This window comes from Chaetodon trifascialis, chromosome 4 (genome assembly GCF_039877785.1).
Source record: "Chaetodon trifascialis isolate fChaTrf1 chromosome 4, fChaTrf1.hap1, whole genome shotgun sequence".
NCBI lineage: Eukaryota > Metazoa > Chordata > Actinopteri > Chaetodontiformes > Chaetodontidae > Chaetodon > Chaetodon trifascialis.
Genome location: NC_092059.1, coordinates 3,312,511 through 3,328,070, shown reverse-complemented (window position 1 = coordinate 3,328,070; position 15,560 = coordinate 3,312,511). Strand labels below are relative to the sequence as shown.

The window sequence follows — 15,560 nt, the reverse complement described above, 5'->3', positions numbered from 1 at the left end:
TGGCCGGCGTGGCTGCTGGGGAGAGAGGAGGGGGTCAGAGCCAGCCAGATAGAAAGGTAATGAAAGACGGGTGGAGGCGCACCGCTCGTGGCCTCCTGCTCTCCTTTGTGTGGCAGTGACCATATGCTGGCACACGCACCAGCGCTTCACTGGAGACGAGGGAGCTGAGGCAGCACGGAAACTTAAGTAATGGGAGAAGTCAGAGCCAAGGCACGGTGCATTACAATGAGTGTTATTTTTTACAACTATTTTAAAAATTCATCTCAGTGAAGACGAATAAACATCCGATGAACCTGCAAGATTAGAATCTGCGTAGACTTTATTGCTGATTAGTGAAAAAATATGAAAAGCCAATGCAAATATGTTATTTTAACTCATACATGTCGACTCCAATTAGCTGATTAGAGACTCACATGACGTGATGGAAGCTGAGGGCAGTCATCTCTCCATAACATCACCCCTCAGGTCACTTTGAGTTCTTCCCTTTTATTATTTATATTAAATATTTCATCCGTTTTACATGATCAGTTAATATAACAATAAACACATGATGATGATGATGTATTTTTAATTCTGCACATCCTTATTTGACCTCCAGGACGACTGTTTATGCCATCAGGCCGTTCCTTCCAGCAGCTGCACAGTTTCTGTCAGGTCCTCCACGACTGCGTCCACATCTGCTTTGGTCGTCCTTCTGCCCACGCTCAACCTCAAGGCATTTGCCGCCACCTCTGAGGGGACGCCGGAGCTCAGAAGGATATGGGAAGGCCTGAGGGACGGACACAGTGCAGCATGAGGGACTTATGTAACTGCGATCAATATGACGCCTGGACAAAAGCACCACGGGGAAAGAGGGGCCTTTCTTTTACCTGTTTCCACTGTCTGAATGGCAGGCGGCACCGACGCTGGCCAGCAGCCTCGTGCAGTTGGACAATACCCTCCAGCCTAAAGCAGGGGAGAGATTAATCATTCAGAGCCTTTGTAGTTTACAAATAGCCCTGCGCAGGTCGTGAACTGTCTCTGAAAAACATTGGTGTAGGGTTAGAGGACACTGTGTTGGACCAGCACGCCAAAACAGACATAAGACAGAGATGCTGGAGACATGACATCACCTTGTAATGCTGGTCCCAGGATGGACACGTTACATGTGTTAGGGAGGACATCAGAGCCTGGGTAATGGCTGTTGAAGCAGATCTTTTCTTTAAAGACGGCCTGGAAAGAAAAACATGCGGCATACTCAGGAAACCAAAACCCCTGTGACCTCAATCAGACTACAAACTGCTAATATCACCATTTACAGCGACAGTCACAGCGTCAGCGAGACGTCACGAACTGACCTTCAGACGTTCCTCCAAGTAAAGTTTGGTACTTCTCATGTGACTCTCATAATCTGACAGATTCGAGGTCACCAGCTCTGCAGCCTAACAGACACACAACAAACCAGAAGCCATGAATGACACACAATATGACATGTTTGGTGCCTAAATAAAGAAACATGATCAATGGTGTAACTCCTAGTTTCCATGATAACTGCCAACTCATTTGTCAAAAACTGCTTCGACAAGACGCTCATTTTTCCTCTCAGATACGCACCACTGAATCAGGAAGATAAAACCTCATGTAGAGGCGGCTGTACGTCAGTGTAAGCTGTTCTACAACCCTGAAACGTTTGCTAGTAAATACTCCAGTGACACATGTGGAGCAGGAAACATACCTTTCCCAGACCTGCAATCATTGGTGTGTTTTCTGTGCTGTAATATTCAGAGAGAGAGAAAGTAGACCCTTATCTTTAGACGTGCAGTGCTCTGACTTCAGTCCCTGTTCGATGCATATTTGGTACTTTATTGATTATTTCTCAAGTAAGACACTAAAGTCTGTTACCCTGGTCTGAAGTTTCTCTCCTGTCCTCCTCCAAACAGCATCGGGTACAGTGGCGTTTTCGTCCCGGGACAGTTCACGTACAAAGCGCCGATCCGAGGGGCATAGAACTGGAAATGTAAAAAACAACCTGTCAACAAAATGTTTTCCTATTTTCCTTCTGATGCCAAATCAAGACATTTTTATACAGCAGTCTCCTGACCTTGTGCCCCACTATGGTGAGGTAATCCACCCCCAGCTCACAGGCATCGACTCGGATTTTCCCCAGAGCCTGAGCAGCATCAGTGTGCAGCAGGATCCTGAGCTGCTCTCGCTGCTTGTTCAGAGACTTCACTCTCTGGCAGATCTCTTGGACTGGCTGACAAGACGAGGACACATTAGTCTGTGCTGCACACGGAGCTGCACGCAAAGTGAAGCTTTAGAGTTCATATCTGATATATGACACATGCAGTAAAGAGATGCACTTATAGGTGAACGTGAAGGAGGCCGTTCTTTCTTCTTACCATGATGACTCCCGTCTCGTTGTTGGCCAGCATGACAGAGATGAGACAAGTGTTGGGACGCACCGCAGCGATGATGTCGTCCACCTCCACACGGGCCGTCACCTTAGACACAGGCACCGACGTCACATCTGTGACAGAAACACAGTTACTCAGTTTCACACAAGGTAAGAAGAGGAGCAGATGTCAGGAAGCTGCATTTTTCTCCTGTATTAATCTGAATATAGCTTCACGGGAGGGTCTCCTACCTGCTTTGCCCTCTCTCTGCAGGTGCTCAGCTGCTAGTTTGACTGAGTCATGTTCCACATTAGAGGTGATAATGTGAGGAAGACCACCACTTCCATTCTGGTGGCCGCCACCTTGATCTGCAGCTCTGCAGTTTCTCCTGAAGTGCTCTACAGCCGTGTGGAGCACCAGGTTATTGGCCTGAAAGATTTGTTTGATATGAAACACTGCTGCATGGATGAAACTACTATTCTGCTCACGTAGCTTTATGACAGCAAAGAACTGCACTGCAGTGAAGATCACCTCTGTTCCACCTGATGTGAAAATGATGTCTTCTGCTTTGCCTCCAACCATTCGCGCCACATCCTCTCTGGACTGATTGATCAACGCCTTGGCTTTCGCACCTATTAATAAAAAGATTGAAACAAAAAGTACTTTTTTAGTGTTTCACACTGAGGTTCAACATAATGGTTGGGTGCTGAGAAGGCAAATTAAGGATAAGCGTCATCAGCTCACTGGTAGTAAAGGAAACATCAGTTCAAGGACATTTTGATGCACTTTTCTTTACCTGCTATATAATTGCTACTCGGGTTTCCCCAGGCATCCTGGAGGGCTTCAGAAATGGTCTGGATCACTTCTGGTTCCAGCGGAGTCGTGGCGTTGTAGTCCATGTAGATCCTATATGATGTTAAGTACATCGGAGGACATGGTGCATTAAGGCTTTATATTACAACACATCAACACATCAAAACATGTCATTCACTCAGATTAAGACTTAACTGATTCTTAATGAATGACACCATGTGACCAACACAAGTCAAACCTTCCTACCTGTCTTGATTCATTTCTGAATAATGATGAAAGGTGTGACTGGTGAAGGTGTGACCCTTTATCGACGTGATGTCATCAGCCTGTTTGGCCATAATACTCCTTGGGAGAAAGAAGACATTTAGTAGGACATCTGTGTAGATGTATCACAGTCAAGCAGAGCTGCCAGTAAAACCTAAATTCACTGGATTTATAATGAAACGCTATATAACTAAAACCTCTATTTACATGTGTCAACCTTTAACCAGCAGGTTCAAACTGTGGCTTCAGCTACTGTTTGCTCAAATTCTGATCATGGTTATCATCACGTAGTATGTCATGAAATGCCAGCAGGGTTTCTCAGAGGCTACATGTTTATTAGACACTCAAAGCAAACGTGTCGCCTTAGCAATGCTCTGCTAACGCGACATCCTTGCTGACAGGTGAGTAGGCTGGTTACTCCGCTAACAGGTAGCTTCCTCGTACCGAAGATGTTTACGGATGATTCAAAACGAGGAGAAACTTCAGACTGAATCATTGAAACAACCCGTCTCATCCCTGGCGATGTCTTACTAGATGGAGGTGACGTTTAGTCGGCTAACGCTAAGTTGCAGGAACTTTAGCTAAAGCTAGCCAGTGCTGCTAACTAATGTTTGCTAGCCAGGTTGCATTTAACCGTTAGTCGGCTTTCAGCGTCTCGTGTCTCAGATGAGTCAGACATGCTGTCCTTCGTATGACTTCTTAGCTTTGTGTCTGACCTTGTGAACTGACGTGAAGATGTCCTGAGAAGATTTATTACTGTCTGTGTCAATCATCAGCTTGCTAGCAGTGTGTACAGCTGAATGGGGAGCTACTGCACTGGGTTGCCAGATGTCATAACTGGCATCCTCCAATTGAAGCTTTAGCTAACACTCAAAACAACGTATGTGATTAGAGTTCAACGTTTTAAAGACAAAATCTACGGTTTATTGTATGAATTATATACATATAATGTTAAAATATTAGTAAAAGCAAAGACAACCCCGTCTTTTTAAACTGTGGCGTAAATTAACATTTACTAGAGGGTAAACTGTTTGCTAACAGACTGAAACTATTGGATTAAAATTGAAATTATACAAAATTCAGGATATTTCTCATGCCCAAGAAACTGAGAGATTATGTAAATCAGAATCCAGTAGATGAGGAGAGTTAAGATTAACAGAAATGTACGGTGGCACAAAGCTGACATGAAGACATGGCAACCTTGTGCTCAGCTGCCACGGTGACAACCAGGAAGCGACGCAGCGTAAAATGTCAGCATGTCCCCTGAAACTGACACCAAAACATGACTTTCTGTGAGATTTAATGGACTAAATTCACTAAATCTAAAGTCATACTCTGTACCAACTGACGCATACCTGAAATACTGGGTCAGATCAAGTTCATGCGTTTATTTGTGGTTATTAAAGATAAATAAATGCTTGGTACAAAAAAAGAGCAAAGATTTGACAAAGGAGAGGAGTCCATTACTTTGTGTTGCATAATTTCCATGTTTATTTAATATATGACAATGTGTTTAGTGTACACAAACATCTGACGCTAAACTCCAACACCCAGAGACACTGAACTACTGCCCATTTTGGAAATGGGTGCAACTTTATAATACACTGTTCACAGCAATCATGTTTATATACAATGCAAAATCATTTGAAGGAGAAAAAAGAGAGAGAGAGAAACGTACCGGTGCAATTTGAGTGCAAAAAAAAAAAAAAGAAGAAAAGAAAAAGATTAGATGTGGAAGCACAAAAATGTAAATGATATTTGTTGAAAGGTCGGGGGAGGGAATAGAAAAAGTAGATTTTGTGAAGGCTGTCAGAGAAAGATGGTGAAGGTAGAAGTGTGACATTAAGGTAACCTACAGCATTACTCTGTGCAAGATGCAATGCCTAACATTGCCATAATGAACCAACCTTCCCCCACATGTCAGTGGACAGATTATTACAGGTATATCCCACAAACTCCACTTGGTTCCCTGATAGTAACCTACCTACAATCAATAAGGAACCAGACTGTGAAACCAGAAGACGAGTATTCTCAAATATCAACGTACATTCAGTGTGATTATTAGTTTTTTTTGTGACTGCACCAACAAAACTTTGGTTGGCTCGAATGTGGCGCACATTAAAAGGCCCAAAGAAAACAAGAGGAATAATCTCACAAAGAGATCAGACTGGAGCGATGCCGGCTCACGTTTAAAGATTGGGTTTTAAAGGAAATGAGACAGAAATGAGTGCTCGAGACAGTGTAATGTACAGTACAGCAGGGCGTTCCCTCAATGACGACGCTATAGCTGGATAAAATACAACTGCAGTCTCTGCCGAGGAAGTCTGTGACAGACCTTGATCATGACATTGATCTCCAAACTTGTATGACAACAAAGACATTAACAGACATGACTACACGCACACGTAGGACAATAAAATGGTCTGATTGGATCACTTCAAAATATGTCCACAACACAGAGAATACTTCCCAATCTGTTATGTGGATTACCACAGCAGCAAAGGTAGAAACACACTGAACTGCTGTTACATTTCCATCCCCTGCTCAAGCCGACTGTGCTGTTCCAGATGTTGTCCAGTCTGCAGGTGAAACGTCACCTCTGCACGCTCTCCAGGCTGGCTGACCTGAGGCATGTTTTTCAATCAAATCTCACACATCTCACAACACGCTGTGGGTGGTTTCCGCACAGCTCAGTGTCAGATTGACAGTCATCTTGAATGAAATGCAGTTTTCATCAGATGAAGGGATAAAAACAGAACAGCTGACAGCACTGATTTGTTCCATTCAAAGCCTGATTGTTTCACAGATATGACAGCTTTGATAACGCATAAACAGGAAGTATACTCTGTGTTATGGATATTCTGTAATACATGTCAGCTGATTGCCATAAGATGAACATAACATTGTTGTCTGAATATGAAAGTGATGAAAAGCAGGAAAGTGACGTGATATGATCTGCAGACGCGTCCAGAACAGTATTATAGCAGCATGAAGGATGTATTCAAAGTAACTGGTGCAGAGGCATACTGTACAGTATGACTGAAAAGAGAGGCACTACATTTAATCAATATACATATCATTCAGAAAACCAGCTTCTTCTTCTGTACTGTGAGGAACAGTTTACACTTTTGATCATTTAACAAGGTAGCTTTGTGCGGCTGCGGATGGACAGACCACCTTAATATTCTCTATCTAACAATATACTGACCGTTTCAGATGTACGTTGGGTCAAAGGTCAAGTGTGACTATCCAAATCTTAAAGGGGACAATAGAATTCAAGTAATCTTCAGCACAAAGAAATTGGCCAATCATTGCGTTATTAAATTGTTTAAATAATTAATAATTAATGCATTAACTACGAGGGGTCGAGGTTGTGTTATTCGAACATTTAAGGAACTCATATTAAAAAGTGCAGTGTGCAGAAATTGCACGGTACTACTACTTTAGAAATATAAATGTCTTTGTAAATAAATACATGCAGAAATAAATAATAAAGCTGTTAAATATCTAAATATATCACATTTTAAAAGAAATAAAATTCAGGTCGGGAATGAGATTAAATTGAGAGGATTAATGGTGATGATATTTGATTACTTGTATGAATGCAGATACCCTCGGTGCTCCTACGAGTAGCTAAAACGACATGACTTGATCAAAATGCCACAAGAAAATGAAGTCTACCATGATATGCCATTCCTTTGCCGGGCTGTGTGCTAAAGTTTCCAAGAAGTTTCGAGAAGAGGAGACGACTCAGTGTCAGGATTCATGGACCACAAAGAAAAGAGGGTTCTTCTAAAGTTACACTCAACTGTCATTTTTTTCTTTTAGCATGTATTTTCAAGCTGTACGTTGTATGCAAACCAGTTGAGACACTGTATATATAGCTGTAGAGTAGAGAAGAATCTGCATGTTCGTCTATTTACTGATGCAAATGTAGCAAGGTGATCCTCACTGACATGGCAGCTTTAGGTAAAAATAAACGTCACTGCATTTTTTTTTAAGGAATAAATGTATAAGGCTCGATGTGTCACTGACAACAACTACAGTACATTACCATACGTATGTAATCTGAGATGAGAAACTGTTGCTACTTCCTCCATTTTCTTCATTCGTCCAGCTATGAATAAACTCCAGTACAGTACAGTGACAGCAGAGGTTCTTCAGACTACGAGACTCACACCGCAGCAAAGGCCTGACACGAAATGGGCGCTTTAGGTGCTGAGGACACTAGTGATAAACTGAGAACGTACAGGGGAAGGATGGTTGTTGGTGACTGTGGTGGGGGAGGAAGGGGCTCAGCACAGGGGCAGGCATAAGGACAAGGATCTATGTACATCTTAGTCTTTGCGGTCATCCTTCTCTCATGAGATTCGTTCAGTCACATCCTCATCTGTCCGGCTCGTCTTCTCGACAGCTTCGACCTGAGAGGCGGAAAAGAAAGCGGATTCATCATCCATGCAACAACTACTCGACCATTAACTAAGAGTTTTTCCTCAATAATCTCCAAATTACTGCTTATTGATAGAAAGGAAGAAAGTTTTATGCATTAATCATGATCTTAATAACAAAAATAATAATAAACTTTATTTGTAAAGCACCTTTCAGAAAGGAATTGCAGCTCAAAGTGCTTTACAAGAAAGAAATCACACGCACCAAGTGAGTGTTTTACATAGAAAAGACAGAATGGACATAAAAGCAGACAAAAAATGTAAATGATTATAAGGATGAAAATACAAATAAAGACAATATAAAATCACACTATAAAATATTAAAATCTAGGTAAAAGTAGAATAAGAATGAAAATAAAAATAAGGATAAAGCATCAAATCACCTCACCCTGACCCTTACTAACCCTAACCCCTAAACCCCAGAGTGAAGCTTTATAATGAATAATAACGAGTCAACACGCTACTAATATGAATGCTAGTAAGAAACTAGTTAATGGAGAGTATTTGTACTTCAATATGAAGAGTTACCCGTCTGTGTTACTTTGACTGTTGGAGTATTTTTTACCTGATAGTTCCAGCGAGGAGAGGATTAAACGCGTACAGCCAGTCATGCATCTCCTTGTCATTAGTGGCTTGAAGCAATATTCCACGATGTTCTGTACACACGGCAAAAGTGTTCGGGGTCTGTTGAAGAGCCAAAAACAAAAAACCAAGCTTATTATGCCATATCTGAGGTTATAGAGAGCAGAAAGAGAGAGTTTGTTTCTTCACCAACCTTCAGCATTGCCTGCTGGTCCTCGCTGTACTCCACCTGGGCAGAGGAGAGGTTGAGGATCGCCCGCTCCACCGTGTCTCTCTCTGTGTTGTAGATGTAGACGTACGGGCGCCGCACGACGACGTAGCGCTTCACCCATCCGTTGGTGTGCGGCTCCAAGAAATGTATGTAACCCTTCTTTGACACGATGGGGCTGCAAGCGAGGAAGTCACCACATGTGAAACCAAGAAAGATGTCTCCGTAGATCGAAGTGAATTTGTTGGAGCTGCTGTGGCTGACTCACCTGACTCGAATCTCCTGGATGTCAGGGACGAATTTCCGGGTCCGAGGTTTGGTTTCAGGGGCGCCGTTGATGGACTTCTTAGGCTCTGTGTCCTGCTGTGTGTCAGGACCGGGGCTGACGGCACGAGAGCGAGGTGTAGGGGGTCTGAGTGCAGAATAAATGCATTTCATCAGCACAATATGCAACATTCGCTCATCCAGACAATGGCTGTCAAGGATGACAGTTAATACACAGCAATAAGTATGTCTAAGGACTGACCTGAGTTCAGTGTTGCTATAGCAACCCTCAACCAGCGAAGGGCATGTTGAGGAGGGTGTGATCGTGTTGAGAGCAGAGATTGACGTGGAGTCTCTTAGCGTTGTGACGGACATCTCCGAGATCTGCGACACACACAAACACACGGATGGAAGCTCGCTCAGCTGATCGGTCAGCAGACGTTAATCCGATTTATTTTTCATGTGTAGCTGTAAATGTGAGTTTTTGGGCCATTACCTTGCTTTCACTGGCGCTGACACACACGTGGCTGTACTCTCGGTTGAAGGAGTGAGTGAGCAGCCGCAAACACTGTGTGTAAAAGACAGAGGCCTTAAAATGTAGATACAAGTAAAATCAGGTCTGTAATGTTGTATTTCTATTTGAGATCAATGCAGATACACTGAGGTATGTTAAACTTCATCTACCTTCACATCATGTCCAATTAGTCTTTTTTGTGGTGGACAGATAACTGCCTGCCTTACCAGCTCATAGATGTATGTATGATTTACGAGGGGTGCCAACCTGCAAGTTGCTCTTTATCTCTAAGTCAAACCTGAAATTCAGTGTTGGCTTTGTAATGATGTCTGACCTTGGCAGCGAGCTCCCTCTGCCTCTCAGTGGTGATTTCAGAGCTGGAGCTGACCTCCTGGTCGACCTCAGGGGGCTGAGGAGACTCACTCAGGTCCTCGGTGACGCAGGTCAGCAGGGACTCCTGGCCCATGAGCAGGGTAGACTCCAGTTTTTCCTTCAGCAGGAGGTAATGTTTGGTTTTCTCCACCTGAGAGAATGGGAAGAAACATCACAATCACTGACTACAGATGCTTAAACCTATGGAAACTGTCTGCAAGCAACTTTTGGAAAGAGTAAAGGAAAACAGTTTGAGAAATTCAGAGAACCGGCAGAGATGGCTCCCTGCGCTGCTTTCAACACCATAAATCATATTCTTTGATCAGATACTCTCAGGAAGTGGGTTGGGATACCTCTGCAAACCTCTTTAAAGGTTTTCTTCCTGTTTTTATAATCATTAATTGCACCCATTGCTGACTAACGGTCTGAATCTGCTCCTCTGCCCTGTGGAGTTCCTCAGGGGTCAATCCTGGGTCCTTATTCTCTTTACATGCTCTCTTATCGGTCTCTGTCTCTTATAATTTCTATGCCAATTATATCCAGTTTTCTGTACTTGTGAAAGCGGGGGACCTAAATCACAACAAAACTGAAGTTCTTGTCTTGAAATTTTACATCAGCACTTCAGTTCCATCCCTTCTAATCCAAGACTGAGCTGAGCTGATTTACCGATGTTGACCAATGACAACATCCACGTTCATTTAGATGTTTAACGACAGTTTAAATTACATATATTTTTTAGAGGCACCTGTTTCAGGACATGAAAGCTCAGTAAATGAGAGTGTTTATAAAAGTGGTTCGTGCTATAAAAGAAAAATTACTAATGCCCCTCACATCTTGAAGGAGGCTGAGTTTCTCCAGCTCCCACTGGTGGTCCAGAATGAGGCTGTCACTTCGGGGCCTCCACCCAGCCAGGTTTTCCTCCCCACGGACGTAGGCCACCGAGGTGTCCAGCACCCGCCTGCGTCTCCTCTGCATGCCTATGGGTGGCAGGTACAGGATTAGAAATGCTGCAGAGGTGACTTTAATGTAAAATGCTCACTTTGTTTTGACTCACCTGGGCTTCCTGCATCTGCCAGGTTACACAGGCTGACCTCATAAACTCCAGTTACACGGTTTCTAGAAAAGGAAAAAAGGAGCTCTGAATCGGCAGGAGAACACAGGAGCTGCATGATGTTTTCATAGTCTGAAGTTTGGAACTCACCCATCTGCCGCTCTCAGGCTTCCAGTACCAAAGAGGTTTCGGATCGAGCGGGAGGCTGAGAGCTTAGTGTCTCGAGAGTAAAACACCATGCAGATATCTTTGGTTATGACTGCAGGCTGGATGCAGTTCTCCATCTGCAATTGATAAAAGAGGAGGGATTTCTGACACCGATCCTCTTGAGTAATTCACACATCACCTCTGATGCTGGGAGAGCTTTTGCTGCCTCTCATGAATGCAGGCACTGTACTGTACCTCCAAGTAGGCAGAGAGGGTCATGTAGATCTTCTCCCCATAGGGAGTGACTCGGTTTAGTAGCAGGGAGTTGTGCATGGAGCTATCCCAAGCTGCCTCGAAGCGGTAGAAAGTCCTGCGGTGATTCGAGTGAGAAGAAGCAAAAAAAACGAATCAGCAGTCAAAATTTAAGCCCTTCTACCCTAACAGCAAATTAGCAGTCAGAGCTAAACCCATGCTAACGTCTTTACGTCAGGATAAATCCAAACAATACTTCAATAATCAAAAAAATTCACTTACAAAAAGATGTGGACTAAAATTTGATTTGATACACTGATAAAATAATACGATCTGTAAAAACAGTCATAATTAATTAATATAAGCATCTTACTGGGGCTGTACCAAATAGTTCAAAGCTTCATTTATAACTCTGAACCAACATCCGGATGCTGTGCAGCTCATTCTGTTTGAATCCCATATTTCTGCACAGTTGCAGATAAAGATTAGACTACATGACTATTATTAATATTATTCTCTTAGAAAGTTGATTAAATAAAGCTAATTTAATGCAGGATGTAGGATTTTTTTAAGGGTCAAATATGACGACAGACATTCAAAGCTTCATCAAAAATCTTCAAATGTAAAGAAACGACATTTGGTACAGCCGACATACAGTATTTAAATATTATAGTAAATATTACTCCAAATTTCAGTACAACATAAGTGCTAATGAAATCTTTTTGCATGCAACAGGCTGACTGAGTTGATGTACAAAACACGACAGGAAAGCAGAGAGAGCCGAGATGACTGTCAGTACAGGAAAAGGATGGGGGGGTGAGAGGCAGCCAGGTGAAATGAGGGACAGGGCAGTGAAATACCTATGGTCAAGTCCCAAGGAAATGCTGTGAGAAAGAAGAAATCAGCAAAAGAATAGAAAGTGAGATTCAGGAAGTATGTTGTGGTTGTGCGCTTGTGTGGCTGGATGGTGTTTGTCTTTTTTCACACTGTTATCTCATTGAGTAAACACTGCCATGGATCACACAGCTCACCCACGAGAGGCCGCTGAGGAATCCTGAGGAAGGTGCTGATCGACTCGATGCGATCCTTCAACAGCACGCGGCCGTTCCTCAGGCAGAACAACACCGCGCTGTGTTGCGCCTCTGATTTACTCCATACGTTAACGCACACGGTTTTTCCCACTTCCCCCGAGGGGAAATAATCACACACTGAAACCAGTTATTCCTCTGGCGTGCATCCCGGTACGGCCTTAAATTTAAAAAAGATAATCCAAGCAAGAATTGTAAAAGGAGCCTAATGTTTCTGCGAGCCATAAAAACAGGCTGAATGGACCCTTCATGAGGTTCAGATGTTGGGCCCGCTGGCCCTGGACTGAGGTGACCTTGTGGGAAAGTGAACAATGTGTCACCTGAATGAAAACAAACAGCAACGCGCTCTGTAGTAAAGAGAACTCACTGCTGCTGTGTGAATAAAGGGGATTCAGCGCAGCGCCTGTTTTTTAAGCAATTAGCGAGTGCATTAACACACACACACACTCACACATCACACACTCACACGTCTTTCCCAGTAGTAGAAAACTTACACTACAAGGGAGCAATTTCCTCTTTGCACTACACCGACATGTGCTCCTCTGTGTTTTACTACCTCCTAAAAAAGCGGGAGCCAGGATTGAAGTCATGCTGCTGGCGGAACATGTGAGGAGCCGTTTGTTTCTGGTGTTTGGCAGAGTGTCACTGAGGTACAGCAAGATTTAAAAATATTCACAACATTGCAGCAATTCTGGGCAAAGTGCTACTGGTGAGGTAATGGTTCACTGGATTACATTTTAATAGCTGCACTTGAACGTGGTGCCAGAGCGAGTACTGTAAATGATGTGATCCATATTACAGCACTTGAGTAATAGTGTTCCTGTTAATATTCTGTTGCTGTGATGGGAAATACTCTCTGTCTCCTGGGACTAGAGGTAACTAACAAAAACATATTCATGGAATCAAAATATTGCTTAACTGCAAAGGTCAACAACATGACATTAATGAACAGAGCGGAGAGAGGAAAGCAGAAAATTAGTTTTTCACCATTTTATGAATATTCTCGCCTTTGTTGTTTCATTTGAACTGTGTTGTAATCATGGATTACTACCGCCCTCTGCCGGCAAGTTAACACCTCAAATACTGAACTCTTTCAGTTCGTTACACTACAGATTATATAAAACACAATCATGTCCCTGTGTCTGTCCAAAGGACGAATGTAAAAGTGACCAAATATTGACCTACTGTCCAATATCAGCGTTCTAGCAGAGTCCCTGCAGCAAAAGCTGAGGTGGAAACAGAGTGTGATACTGGCCCCGCGACACCTCCAGCAGAGACACAGTCAAGGACAGGCCATGTGAAGCGAAGCGAGCCATGCAGACCCTGTCCATCAAAAACTGCAGCCTGATAACAGCTCAAACACACACCCAGCGCAGCAAGAGAGACGGGGACATGCAGAACCACATCCCTCACTTCTCGTGAGGAGGAGGAGGAGGAGGAAACAAAGAGGCACTGATGAACTGCTGACAGTAATGGCAGAGTAGGGGAGAGGGGGAACCAAATCACTGGAGGCCAAGTGGGAATGACAGGGTGCAGAGGACGTTAGAGACATGAAAGATGTGTTTGTGTAACTTAAGAGCATGAGAAGAGAGGCAAAATAATATACCTAGGCATGTCCGAATCAAGAAACTGTCTGCAAAAGCAAAAAACAACATTCCGTTAGTGGACTGGAGGGAGGAAAATGTTAGCATCCATATATACTGATGTTAGTCTCTGCAGAACTGAGCAGAGACCACACTGGACCACAGCCTGACCTGCTGCTCAGCCCTTAAACCCAATTCTTGGCCACTGAGGCCACAACAGGACAAACACTGAGGGCTGAAAACCACAGGGGGGCAGCTCCATGGTCAAAGAAAGGCCAGTGGAGCAGGGCCGCTGCACAGTGCTGCGTTTGGTTGCTTTATGCTCAGTAAACTCGGTTCTGGTTGACGGTGTTGCTGAGGGTTTTTGGAGATTGGTCGGGAAAGCAGAGGGATTAAGCAAAGAGCCAAAAACAGAGGGTCACAAAAGTCAAACAAAAAGTTAACCAGCAAAAAATACTTTTTCATGAATTTAACTTGGATGATATCATTATTTTGGCCAAATTTAAACTATTATGTGTCCATAATAATAATAATAATAATAATAATAATAATAATAATAATAATAATAATAAACTGTAAATACAATATGAAGACATCTTGAAGCGTTATTGTGCCACCATACAGGAGTGGTGCTAAGTGATTTTGCATGTTCAAAGACAAACCACTGAAGCATTAATAGTAATTTTATGCCAGTAATTACTGTATAACGATCTACCAAAACTCCAGTTCTCATTATGAGCCCTGGAGTCTAAAAAGAAACCTGCTGCCCTCTACTGGCTGACTGCAGAACAACAGAAATATTACACACCACAATTTAAGCGCTTGAGACCAGGTCCCATCCTGTATCTGATGTCTTTTGTCTTACAGTGAACTTTATGATGTTAGTAAAAACACTGAGTGAATTTCAGCATGATAGGGCCGATGGGTTGTTGTTTCCTGTAGCTGTGAGTTTCATTCAGGCTGATCCTTCTCACTGCTACTCTCCAAAGCACGCTGTAATCATACAACATGCCCAGAAACAGCATTTTCATTGCTTCAAATAAGGCATTACATACGTCAGTGCATCAGCTTTCTACAATCTACAGTTAGAAATATGAAGAGTTCATCACAGGATTTAATAAAGTGATGATGAAATGTTGTATGTCCAATGTATGACCTCATATTGAGTCCAAATACAGATACAGTTTTAATCTCTGTTAGTCATTTTACACCAGTTGCAGTGACACATGCTGCTGGTAAATTTAGAAAGGCATGCATTTTAACTGTTAGGTTATCTGAAATGTGACCTATAGTAAGATGAGGGTGCGTGGCAGAAATCAGTGGCTCCTGAAGTCTATAAGCAGATCATTGTTGTGGTTAGTAGAGCTAATCATGGCTGGGAGGGGAGACGGGTTAGAGGTGAGGTGATAAACAAGGTGAGATGCAACATGTACGGCGCAATGATGAGCATCAAACAACGAGAAGCACAGAGTAACGAGGAGGGTCGCACAGCCAGCAAGGCTACATATAACACCTATGGAGCAGGTGTAGGTCTAAAAAACTTCTCTTAGAGAACTCAAGGTCACTCTGGATTTTCTATTTGTGGCCTCCTGCAATCAG

General features: G+C 43.1%; 2 protein-coding genes across 12 annotated transcripts in view; both read right to left on the bottom strand.

Moving 5' to 3' along the window:
- Positions 1 to 289: 289 nt before the first annotated feature.
- On the bottom strand, positions 290 to 4,275 carry scly (selenocysteine lyase). 2 transcript variants are annotated; one of them, XM_070961475.1, is made up of 13 exons: positions 4,169 to 4,275; positions 3,435 to 3,533; positions 3,172 to 3,281; positions 2,907 to 3,007; positions 2,627 to 2,804; positions 2,382 to 2,509; positions 2,081 to 2,236; positions 1,882 to 1,988; positions 1,715 to 1,751; positions 1,338 to 1,421; positions 1,113 to 1,212; positions 870 to 945; positions 290 to 769 (listed from the first exon to the last, which is right to left on the bottom strand). In XM_070961475.1, exons 2-13 carry the CDS (start codon positions 3,524 to 3,526, stop codon positions 616 to 618), a joined length of 1,323 nt encoding a protein of 440 aa, XP_070817576.1. In that variant the 5' UTR covers positions 3,527 to 3,533; positions 4,169 to 4,275; the 3' UTR covers positions 290 to 615. The 2 variants fall into 2 exon arrangements, with proteins under 2 accessions (XP_070817576.1, XP_070817577.1); XM_070961476.1 differs by having other exon boundaries at positions 3,897 to 4,270.
- A 644-nt stretch (positions 4,276 to 4,919) lies between these two features.
- kif1aa (kinesin family member 1Aa) overlaps positions 4,920 to 15,560 on the bottom strand; it is a 40,219-nt gene continuing 29,578 nt past the window's right edge. For 4 of the 10 annotated variants that reach the window (XM_070961464.1, XM_070961466.1, XM_070961467.1 and 1 more), the window contains 13 exons: positions 13,985 to 14,011; positions 12,151 to 12,174; positions 11,294 to 11,408; positions 11,042 to 11,175; positions 10,895 to 10,956; positions 10,672 to 10,817; positions 9,803 to 9,991; positions 9,451 to 9,522; positions 9,217 to 9,338; positions 8,959 to 9,102; positions 8,676 to 8,868; positions 8,466 to 8,584; positions 4,920 to 7,873 (listed from right to left, as the gene is read on the bottom strand). In XM_070961464.1, coding sequence (XP_070817565.1) covers positions 7,831 to 7,873; positions 8,466 to 8,584; positions 8,676 to 8,868; positions 8,959 to 9,102; positions 9,217 to 9,338; positions 9,451 to 9,522; positions 9,803 to 9,991; positions 10,672 to 10,817; positions 10,895 to 10,956; positions 11,042 to 11,175; positions 11,294 to 11,408; positions 12,151 to 12,174; positions 13,985 to 14,011 — 1,390 coding nt within the window. In that variant the 3' untranslated portion in view covers positions 4,920 to 7,830. The remainder of the gene's footprint in view (positions 7,874 to 8,465; positions 8,585 to 8,675; positions 8,869 to 8,958; positions 9,103 to 9,216; positions 9,339 to 9,450; positions 9,523 to 9,802; positions 9,992 to 10,671; positions 10,818 to 10,894; positions 10,957 to 11,041; positions 11,176 to 11,293; positions 11,409 to 12,150; positions 12,175 to 13,984; positions 14,012 to 15,560) is intronic. The other 6 variants (XM_070961469.1, XM_070961471.1, XM_070961472.1 and 3 more) reach the window with 3 other exon arrangements.

Coding starts and splice junctions, on each gene's coding strand:
- scly (XM_070961475.1), bottom strand. CDS start 3,526: ATGGCCAAACAGGCTGATGACATCACGTCGATAAAGGGTCACACCTTC. Junction 1,989..2,080: donor TCACCATAGTGGGGCACAAG/GTCAGGAGACTG, acceptor TTACATTTCCAG/TTCTATGCCCCTCGGATCGG. Junction 1,213..1,337: donor ACTTGGAGGAACGTCTGAAG/GTCAGTTCGTGA, acceptor TTTTCTTTCCAG/GCCGTCTTTAAAGAAAAGAT.